General features: G+C 37.1%; 1 protein-coding gene across 8 annotated transcripts in view; it reads right to left on the reverse strand.

Annotated features, from left to right (window-relative positions):
• PUM1 (pumilio RNA binding family member 1) overlaps positions 1 to 12,133 on the reverse strand; it is a 114,509-nt gene that overhangs the window by 25,095 nt on the left and 77,281 nt on the right. For all 8 annotated transcript variants that reach the window (XM_016217276.2, XM_016217250.2, XM_016217243.2 and 5 more), the window contains 3 exons: positions 10,770 to 10,913; positions 9,589 to 9,885; positions 8,280 to 8,516 (listed from right to left, as the gene is read on the reverse strand). In XM_016217276.2, the coding sequence (XP_016072762.1) occupies positions 8,280 to 8,516; positions 9,589 to 9,885; positions 10,770 to 10,913 (678 nt within the window). The remainder of the gene's footprint in view (positions 1 to 8,279; positions 8,517 to 9,588; positions 9,886 to 10,769; positions 10,914 to 12,133) is intronic.

The following is a 12,133-nucleotide window of genomic DNA, read 5'->3' on the forward strand; positions in this document are numbered from 1 at the left end:
CATACATGTGATGGGAATATCAAAAGGACAAGAAAGAAAAGAAGAAAAAAACCGAAGTATCTAAAACAATGACTGAGAATCTCTCCAAATTAATGTCAGACACCAAACCACAGATCCAGGAAGCTAAGGGAACACCAAGCAGGATAAATGCCAGAAAAACTACAGCTAGGCATACCATCTGCAAACAATAGAAAAATCAAAGATAAAAGAAAAGTCCTGAAAGAAGCCAAGGGGGGAGAACAGGGGAACTTACCTGAAGAGGAACAAAGAATTACATCTCACTTCTCCTCAGAAAAAATGCAAGCAAGAAGAGAGAGGAGTCAAGTATTTAAAGTGTTGAGAGAGCCCTGGCCGGGTAGCTCAGTTGATTAGAGCGTCGTCCCTGATACACCAAGGTTGCGGGTTCGATCCCTGGTCAGGGCACATACAAGAATCAGCCAATGAATGCATAAATAAGTAGAACAACAAATCAATGTCTGTCTTTGTCTCTCTCTAAATCAAAAGAAAAAATAATAAAAATAAATTGTTGAGAGAAAAAAAATCCTACCAACCTAGAATTCTATACCCTGCAAAATGATTCTTGAAAGGTGAAGAAATGCTTTTTCAGACAAATATTGAAGAAATGTGTTGCCACTAGACCTGCCTTGCAAAAACGGCTAAAAGAAGTTATTTAAAGAGAAGGAACCCACTTTAAAAATAAAGACACATATAGATTCAAAGTAAATGGATGAACAAAAATATACCATGCTAAATTAATATGGACTTCAGTTGCTTTATAAAGGTCTCTGAAAGGGTTTTCTGCCAGTAGCCATCTGGTATTACATCCTCTTGCTATGCAGAATGTTTTCAATCATTTGCTTTTTGTACTTGTAGATCTAATGGAGATGCCTAATGGGCAAAGAGCCTTGCCTTCTTCAAAAATTTCCCAAGGCCACCAACATCTGGCTCTATATTGAATATAGGCAGAGGCAATACTGTGTACCAAAATGTTCTCCCCAATCCGCTCCCTAATACCACAGCAGCCAGGTAGCTCTAAATTAAAATAAGTCTAGAAATAATTGTCTTTACTGTATTATACTGAACCCAAAGTAAGTTCATTTTCACATGGTTTAGTTTTACAGATGACAAGTCACTTTCACAGAACCAAGTGAGAAATCACAAAATACTCAATTTCCATTTAGAATGGAGAAGTACCTAAAGGCACATCAAGACTAGTAAACAATCTGAAATTGTTTAACTGAACAATGAATTAGTAACACCTACTGCAGGGACAGAGGCAACGACTTGATGTTTGGACTTCACTTTTCTTAAAGGACTAAGGGCACATACAATCTTGAATTTAAAGGACAGAATCAATTATAAGAAAACAGAAATTCTATCACAATAATAAAACTAAATGCTTGTATTCTTTTGCCCTGGACAGATTATGAACTTTTAAGCACGTTTTGCAGTATTTCAACACTGTGGTAACGACCGAGCACAATAATACTTTTCTCCCAGGGTACATGAAAAAGCTGGGGGTGGAGCGGCTCAGGTTACCATGTATATATGATAAATTTTATCTGCTACTTCTTGGTTCTTAAAGTTTAAAAACGGTACAATCTGAAATTAAGGAGAAAATCATAAGCATGAAGAAGCATTTCAGGAAATGGGTAAGGAGGACATGAAACCATTGAGAATCGGACTTTTAGGAAACTCATATCCACACCCTTTACTCTTTTTCTTGTTGAGGTAAGAGGTGGAAGATGATTAGATACGCATTCTTTAGGTATAGATGAGAACCTAATGACTTCACCTAACCCACATATAAACTACAAATAAGGATTACAGATCTAGATGTTAATATAACTAATTAAAAAATATTAATAATTATGAAAACAATACTTTTAAATTGAGAAATATAACATATTAAGCCAAAAAAATAAATACTTGCAACATATACCTTGCTTGGGGTGCATAAAAATGTTATTTGTATTATTAAATGTGCATATGCATAGTTATATATGGGAGAGATGGAAAGAATGAGAAAGTGGAAGATTTTACATTTTAAAAATTTACCACCCTATGTCAAAAAATTTGACAATTTAGATGAAACAAACAAGTTCCTAAAAAGTCACAAATTACCAAAATTAACTTAAGTAGAAATGGAAAATCTGAACTTATAAAACCTAAAGAAATTTAACTAGTAATTAAATATCTTCCTACTAGTAAAAACCCAGTCTAGGATGGCTTCACTTGAATTTCATCAAATGTTAGAAAAAATAATACCAATACTTAACAAATTCTTCCAGAAAATATAACCTATTTCCAACCTACGTTATAGGGTCAATATACCAAGTCAAACAAAGACATCAAAAGAAAGAAAATAACAGAATATCCTTCATGAATATAGATGTAAAAATCCTCAACCAAAATACTAACAAACCAAATCCAACATGACCAAGCGGGATTTATCCCTGGTATGCACGATTGGATTAACATTCAAAATACAATGTAAAGTACCACATTCATAGAATAAAGGGTAAAAAAAACATGATCATCAATAAACACAGAAAAAGCATTTAACAGAATCCAAAACCCATTCATGAAAAAACTCTTAAACTTGGAATACAAGGGAACTGAATCTAAGTAAAAGCATCTATGAAAAACCTGTAATGATTATACTTCAAAGTAAAAGAGGAACACTTTATCCCCAAGATCAGGAACAAGGCAAGGATATGTGTTCTCATCTCCTCTATTTAACACAGTACTGGAGGTTCTAGCCAGTGAAATCAGGCAAGAAAAAGAAATAAAAGGCATAAAGATCGGAAAACTGTCTTTATTCACAGGTGATGTGACCCTATATAGAAAATCCTCAGGAATCCATCCAAAACTATTAGAACTAATAAATAAGTACAGCAAATTTGCAGAATACAAGATCAATATATAAAAATCAATTGTATTTCTATAAACAAGCAAGAAACAATCAAAAAATAAAACTAGAATGCAATTCCACTCACAATAGCAAAGAAATAAAATATGTAGGAGCAAATTTAACAAAAGATATGTAAGACCTGTACACTAAACATTTCAAAACTTTGCTGGGGGGAAATGATGTATGCAAAAAGATAAACCACCACCTCACAAAATACACTCATTTAACTCAAAATGGGTCACACACTTAAACATAAGAACTAAAACAATAAAACTTTTAGAACAAAACATGTAAGAAAATCTTTAAGACCTTGAGCTGGCCAAAGATTTCTATACCAGAAAGCATGATTAACTGGACTTCATCAAAATGAAAAATTATTGCACTTCCAAAGACACCATTTAAAAAATGAAAAGACAAGAAGACAACATATGCAAAACGTGTATCTGGTGAAGAATATATAATGTGTATCTGGTGTAGCTAGAATATATAAAGAACTCTTACAATTCAGTAATAAAAAGACAAACAACCTGAATCAAAAAATGGACAAAAAATATGAGCAGAGCCCAGCCAGGCATGGCTCTACAGTTCAACATCAACCTAGGATCCAGGAGACCACAGTTTGATTCCTGGTCAGGGCACATGCCTGGGTTGCAGGCTTGATCTCTAGTCGGGGGCATGCAAGAGGCAGCCAATCAATGACGACTCTTTCATCATTGATGTTTCTATCTCTCTCTTTCCCTCTCCCTTCCTCTCTATGAAATCAATAAAGATATATTTAAAAAACAAACAAAAAAAACATATACATATGAGCAGACATTTCACCAAAGATACATGAGTGGTTAATAAGCACATGAAAAGATGTTCAACATTATTACTCATTAGGGAAATAGAAATTAAAACTATAATGCCAGCCAGCCGGTGTGGCTCAGTGGTTGAGCCCGACCCATGAACCAGGAGGTCACGGTTCAATTCCCAGTCAGGGCCCATGCCCGGGTTGCAGGCTTGATCCTCAGTAGGGGACGTGCACGAGGCAGCTGATCAATGACTCTCTCATCATTGATGTTTCTATCTCTCTCTCCCTCTTTCTGAAATCAATAAAAACATATTTTGAAAAAGAAAACTACAATAACATACCATTTCATGTCCACTAGAATAGGTATATTAAATAAGTAAGAACAAATGTTGGTGAGGGTGTAGAGAAAATGAAATCCTCACACACTTACTGGTGGGGATATAAAATGGTGCACTAACTTAGAAAACAGTTTGGCAGTTTCTCAAAAAGTTTAACATAAAAACAACATACAATTCAGCAATTCTACTCCTAGAGAAATGAAAGCATGCATCCACAGAAAGACTTGCATACAAATGTTCATAGCAGCATAATTTCTAATAGCCAAAAGCTATAACCAACAAACATCCTTCAACTGTGAATAGTCAGACAAAATATGGTATACCATAAAATTGAAGGCAATTCAGCAATAAAATGGAACAAACTACTGACACACATTACATAAAGGATAAAAATCTCGAAAACATGCGAAGAGTCAGAAGTCAAACAAAAAAGATCACATATTGTATGGTTCTATTTATACGAAATGTCCTGAAAAGGCATATTTAAAAACAGAAAGTAGATCAGTGGTATAAATGGGGATTAACTATAAATGGTCATGAGGAATCTTACTGAGAGAATTAAAATATTCTAAAACCGATTAATGATGGTTGCACAATTCAGAAAGTTACTAAAACTCATTTAATTATACACTTGATATGAGTGAATTTTATGATACAATTTTATGGTGAGATAAAACTCAAAGTTGTTTAAAGCTATTTTTAAAAGTTTAGTATTTAAATAATGGGTAATGGAAAAAGCATTGAAGAGTCTTAAACAGGCACTCAACAAGTGACTGTTGAATAAATAATGAGAGAAAAATAACCAAGCAGGTCACTGATTTTTCTCAGAGTATCCTAGAATAGTCTGAGCACTGGAAGGAAGTGTGAAAATGCTATCATAGAGAAAAGATCCACATTGGGATAACAGAGACATAGGCTAGAATGTGCGTTCAAATATTTACTAGCTGTGTGGTATTATGAAAGTCATGAAACCGTGCTGAGTTTAAGTTTCCCTGTGTAGAATAGTTTGAGTATTTAATACAATGCGTTAATGTTTAACATGGTTGTTAGTAATCCAAGAACTGATGGCTGGTGGCAGCAGTGAAGTAGTACTAATAGTAGAAGCTGCTCTGACCAGTTTGGCTCACTGGTTAGAGCATCAGCCAGTGAACAAAGGGTCTTGAGTTTGATTTCTGGTTAAGGGCGTGTATTTGGTTTGCAGGTCTTGATCCCCGGCACTGGTCAAGGTGCAAGCAGAAGGCAACCAGTCAATGTGTCTCTCTCACATCGATGTTTCTATCCGGCGCCCCTAACCCCACCCACGTCCCTCTCTCCCTTCCACTCTCTCTAAGTATCAATGGAAAAAATATCCTCAGGTGAGGATTAAAAAAGATAAAAATAGTAGAAGCTATATGAGGTCTGGCCCAATATATATTAGGTAAAGAAATACAAAGTTTCTTGCACCAAAGTGTCTTTTGTGCCTTTGTATGGATACTGCTAGAAATCAAGTCACACACTTCTATTTAAGACTAAAGCATTCAAGAACTGTTTTCTAAAGGAGATTGAGCTTAGTCAAAGTTCTAGCCAATCGAGATACAAAGTTCCTCAAGAATGACACGTATGATTTTGTAGTATGTGCAGCAATTCAAGTTCAATGCAAATGCATAAAACTAAATTGCTTAAACAAGGTACACATTTTAAGGGGAAAGATATGTTAAAAATAAAACTAGGCAGAAAGCAAGAATCATTAAGAAAAAAAATAACTCCTACCAATAGTTATTTCCTACTTCACAGAAGAAACATGAACTAAGAATAAGGTGCTATTTCATTAAACTGCTAATACACTGGAAAGAGAAAAACCACCATGCATGCAAGTAATGCTTCCAGCTCCATTTTCAAACACCAAGAGCCACGGCATTTAGTTGAGAGGCTGGCAAGCTGCAGCCCACAGGATCAACCGGGCCTGCCACCTCTTTTTGCAAATAAAGTTTTATTTTCAACAGCAGAGTTGAATATTCACTACAAAGACCATGTGACCTGCAAGACCAACTGACTGTGCAGAAATAATTTTAGTAACCAGTAAGTGCTGACTCAGTTCAAATGTTTAAACCAAGGAATTAAAAGGTAAGATTATTGCATCTGATAATGCACTGGTTTAAAAAATACCCTGGGTACATCATGTGACAGGATATACACTGACAACTGCTGAAGTCAAAAAGGTTTGACACAATATCTGTTCAGATATGAGACCTAGGCAAGATATTTAAGTCAGTTTCCTCACTTCTGTATCATAGGCATAATACCTTCCAGAATTATATGTACAGGATCCAAAACCATTAATAATATCAGGTAATAACTACTCAATAAATGCTAGTTCCTTTTATCTACATACTGAACTGGTACATCCATCTATCCCTTATAATCCTGCATTAACCCTCAGTCTTTAAAGCCAGGCATTCTATCACTAGAAAATACTACTGTGCAATGTACCCCATTCCTTTAGCTATCATCCAACATGGACTCAGCAATCTGGAATGTCCCTACACTTTCCTAATATAACCTGAGTCAATGAGCTCTACAGCTATGTAGTTCTTACAGCATGAAATTTCAGGATACACACACACAAATGTATATGTACTTATATAGATATAGTGTTGCCTCAATACTCATCTCTCAAACTCAGAGATAGCACAATTAGTTCTAGAATAATAATTGTATTATCCTATCCCCTTTAAGTCTTTTTTTTAAATAAATCATTTCCAAGTCTTTGTCTTTCCAAATGAAAGCATGGTATTCATTTATAGACAGTCCTCATTTCTAAGTCCATTAAGCCATTTTTAATCTTGCTACTTAGAGTGAAAAAAAAAGTCCATGCAAATCATGAACTCTAGATGATAGGTCCATGAATTTTAACAAATACACCACTCTGGTGGGGGATAGTGATTATGGGGAAAGGCTATGCGTTTGTGGGGCAAAGGGTACAGGGGCAATCTCTGTATTTTCCCCTCCATTTTGATAAGAACCTAAAAGTACTCTAAAAAAATAAAGCCTTAATTTAAAAAAAATAGAGGCTTAAAAAAAAAACACACACAGAATCTTCTAGACAAAGTGGCCATACATGATAGTTTTTCCAAGGACCCTAGTTCATATTTAGGCCTTTCATCACAGAATAATAATTAACAGCACCCCCAAGTCACTGTCAAGTGTCCTTGGCTTCAAGATAAAATATATGATCACTTCACTTCTATGCCTCAACTTACCCCATCTAAGAAATAAATCAGTACTTCAAAATCCAACCCTGATACATAACTGCAGGAAAGGGGTTCACAACATCCCCCATCTCTTCAGAGACTTAGAAATCTGCCACCTGGAGTGAAAATGCAAACGCCCTTGCACCTCATTGGCCTGCTGCTTACGGGGCCTCTCCAGCCTCTCCATTTTCTAGGGTCTAGGCGGCAACATTTTTAAATCCCACGCAAGTAACAAGCCAAACATATAATTGGGAAATATACATCTGTACTCATTAGCATGCTATACAGTTTAAGAAAATATATACAAATATATATTTTTTAAGAATCTGGAGCCCAGCCAGGCATGGCTCAGTGGTTGAGCGTCGACCTAGGATCCAGGCAATCGGGGTTCGATTCCTGGTCAGGGCACATGCCCCGGTTGTGGGCTCGATCCCCAGCTGGGGGCGTGCAGGAGGCAGCCAATCAATGACTCTCTCATCATTGATGTTTCTACCTCTCTCCCTGAAATCAATAAAGATATATTTTTTAAAAAAAGAATCTGGAAAACTTTTTTAAATAAAATGCTTTATGTGAAAAAGTTAAGATATTAAATGTATACGTGAGGGGAAGTCTAAAACTAAGGCAAAATAATAACCATGGTGATATTTAAGTGGTAATACTAGGTGACTACATTCTTTTTCTCTATGTGTCTGTTTTCCAGCTTTACTTAAAATGAATTTGCACTGTGTTTATAATGAAAGATTCTCACATGCAGCCAAAGAACAAGATGTTCATACTAAAGCTGAAGAGAATATATAGGGGGATCACCCAAACTTTAATAAATCCAAATCTGCTATGCTATCTACATACAGCCTAAATAACATGAGATACTCAAGGAAGGCACAGAACACCCAGGATACTTCCAGGATAAAGGGACTGTCCTTTGCTTATGCAAAGTACTTCTAATGGCATCGGTGGCAAGAGGTTTCTAAAGTTCAAGGTGGCGTTAGAGTAATGATTCTTACCCAGGTTTAAGCTTGAAGAGGATCCATGTGAAGAGAGGGAAGGAGGTGGTGTCTGTGAATGTCCTGGTCCCTGACTAGGGAGAGGCATGCCCACGGGTCCAGGAGAGGAGGAAAAGCTAAGGCCGTTATAAAAACTGTGTCCAATGGGGGTCAAGCTGCTCGATGTCCTCTTATAAAGGTCACTGCTGCCAGTCAGGGAGTCACGGCGGGAGCCACTGCCAGTGTTGGAGTTTGCAACTAAAATGGAATTAAAACAATGCAGATAAGAACAGGCCTGTTCTTTGAAGAACAAGCCCAGTGACCTGTTCCTAACACTTTGATCCAGACTCCTTACCACCGCAAATTTGTCAGCAGAGACAGCCTAACTGTTCATGTGGCAGTTCTAGAGGCAGGTAAGGTAATAAAGAGGACATGGCTCAGGTTAACATGAAACTTTTGTTCAAACCATCACACATATGCTAAATTTACCTCCCTTTTGTGTCATATATTATGGGGTGGGGTGGGTTAAAAAGCTCTGACGGCCACATAAGCTATGAAAAAGGTGAAAAAAAAATGGGCTAAAAAGAATGCCTTTCATCAACCCAAAGGTTCTAGTAGAAAAATGGAGTACAGAAAACAGATTTGTAAATGGGGTATTGCCCCATACACAAGACTTCTATATGAAAGCCTGTTTTCTCAATGGGTTCATTCAATCAAGAGTTATTACTAGACCCCAATTTAAGACACCTTCTCTCAAACACACCCTTCTGTTTTGACATCACATTGTTTTACAAACACTGCAATTAACCCATTGCTTACCTTACTACTTTCCCGCTTTTTCCTCCCATAAAACGTTAAAAATATCTTGGTCTAATTTCCTTCCTCCCACTTTTCCATAATATGTACTTTAATTCTTCTCAGAAGGCTGCAGAAAACTCATGGCTCTTTGAGGCCTGCAGATTGTAGAGTCCACTACCCTGTGATCTTTGGTAAGTCATCCTCCCTGTTTTTAACATTCACATTTCTATGCTTCCTTCCACATCCTCCCAGTGCCTGCAAAAATCTACCCTGCTTTCCTAATCCCTGTAACATATCAACTATGAGATATAAATAAGTAGCAACAAGAGCATAAACCTGAAATAGGCCCCAAATGTATACTTATTTTAATAGTCCATCATCTCAAAGACATGTGGGACAGTTGGATTCCTACAGGGCTCAGTCAAGATCTGCCTGTGGTATCTGTCCAGGGTTCCATGCATTGTCAGTGTTCCATAAATATTGTAAAAATAATTAAAATTCAGTTTTAACAGCACATCAGTCTGGTTTCTACCTGCTGTTCCAAACCCTCCAAGGGCTGATCCCAGGGTGGCGCCGAGAGAGCTGCTGCTTCCAAATCCCAAGGATGTGTTGGCAGGCTGGGCAGAGCCCTGGGAGAAGAGGGAGCTGCTCTGGGAATTGCTGCTCAGAGAGTTGTTGCCATAGAAAGAGCTGGATGCCAGGTTGTTATTGGGCTGCTGTTGGGGCTGGGGCTGAGGTTGCTGGGTTCCTAAAGGGCGAAATGGTCCATTTGTTGTTCCAGCAAGACCACCGGCTGCTCCATTTGCTGAAGCTGCGGCTGCTGCAACAGCTACAAAGAAGAAAGCAAACCATCTGGCTATAAAAGGGATTGTACAGATTTCCAAACTACATTGCTATCCTTTTTTGAAAATCTTTTAATTCTGCTGTATCTTTTTAAAGTAGACACAAACCTTGTAAACAGCTATACACAGATCTGTCTTTGATCCCTTCATTTGAAACTTTTATTTTCTATTTCTACTTTCAAAATAGTACTGGAGCAAGTTCAGTATGTTGGTGGCTTTAAAGAATCTGTAGTTTAAAATAGGTACAGATATCAAATATATCCATTTTAAATATAACTACTTCCCAAAATCTCATGTTTCACAAATATCTAAGTTAAAGACACTTTTCTAGAACCAATATCAACCATACAGTAAAATCCCTCAAATTCCTAAGACATTTAAGCATGTTGCTCTCCTCGAGATGTTTCCACTATTATTCCTGATTAAATGTATACAGCTTCAAATAAAAACCTATTACCGCCCCAACCAAAATTTATTTATCTGTCATGTCTCACTACTGCTCCTCTCCCACCTTCCCTATTCCTGCCCCATGAAAAAACAACCAAAAACAAAAACAAAAAACCTACATTATTTTAAAATAATGACATGTATTTCTATGACATCAGCCTTGGACTTCTGCCAATGGTAACATTTTTATGAGTAATCTAACTGGCCATGCCTACAGTGGAATGGGCCTCTGCTGTTCACCAACCGGTACATGCCACCAACAAAATCAGAATCTATTGATGCCATTTTTTGCTTCTGCTTCTCTTTGAAATATTACAGGGTAGAAATGCTATACTGAGAACTGTCACATAAAGTGCATTTCAACACATTTTAAGAATGTCATCCTTCACCCTTTTACCCTTGTAGGTATCTGATATGAGCTCACCTGCTTGTGCAGCTGAGGAACTAATGATGACTGGGGCGGGAGCTACAAGTCGCACAGGAGCTCCAAGACCATTTCTTGCTCCTGCATTCACCACAAGGGCACCTGTTTGGTCATAGTAAGCAGCAGGAGCCAAGACCGGATAACCTAGGGATAACAAGCCAACATATTGTAAGTATATATGAAACTAATAAATGTCTCCTAGCACCAGCATATTGTAAATAGTCCCAAACTCTGCTCTGGGGACAGACAGACCTAGGTGTATAATCTGACACCAACACTTAGATAGCTGTATGACCCTGAATCTCCAGTTATCCAATTCCTCGCCTGTAAAATGAGGATAATTATAGTACACATCCTCATAAAGTTCTTGTGAAGATTAAGCTAAAAGATGAATGTGAAAGACCTAGCATGATAGCTGGCACAATAAAAGGAGTATTGTTTATCACCCACTAGGTGCTGGAAAGGGAATTTGGGGTAACAGAGGATACCTATACTCTTTAAAGCGTTAACCAAGGTTACTACCGGCAATCATACACCGACAAATTTTTAATGTTTTCCTTACTACACAAATAACAGAGGGTACAAATGATTACAACAATCATAGTACTTCCATACCACTTAACAATCTAAGCACAATATGCTGCAAGTTAGCAGGAAAAACCTAGATAGGCTTCAACAAACAGGATCTTTTAATGCCATATGAGATGGAAATCTTCAAATCCTATTAAGCCATATAAGAAATTATAGATGACTTAATAAAACACAAATGCTTAGTAACTAACAAAACAAATAATACTGTTAAATTTACTCACTGCCCAGCTGGTGTGGCTCAGCAGTTGAGCATCGACCTATGATCCAGGAGATCAAAGTTTGATTCCCAGTCAGGGCACATGCCCAGGTTTTGGGCTCAATCCCCAGTGGGGGCAGTTCAGGGGGCAGCCGATTAATGATTCTCTCTCATCATTGATGTCTCTATCTCCCTCTCCCTTCCTCTCTCTGAAATCAATAAAAAAATATAAGAAAAAAAATTTACTCGCTAAATTTGTAAGTGAATTGGTTAATCTGGCTATACTCCACAGTACGGATCCATAAAATTATGCTGTCTCATAAGGACCTGTTTCAAAGGAAGAGCCTCAAACTACATCCAATCCATGCAAAGAATAAGACTGGACAACAGTGAGCCAAAAATGACATACATTCAAGATATATATAATCATGCGAAGGCAGCTACAAAATACCTCTATTATTGGTTCAGAAGAAATCCTAGAAATGTAAGGAATGACCCAATCAAGAAATACCAGAAATTTCTTCCTAATAATGCTATTCAAAAACATCAGCATAAAGACTAAAGGCTTGGAATAATG

The sequence above is a fragment of the Miniopterus natalensis genome, chromosome 9 (assembly GCF_054644295.1).
Source record: "Miniopterus natalensis isolate mMinNat1 chromosome 9, mMinNat1.hap1, whole genome shotgun sequence".
Taxonomy (NCBI): Eukaryota; Metazoa; Chordata; class Mammalia; order Chiroptera; family Miniopteridae; genus Miniopterus; species Miniopterus natalensis.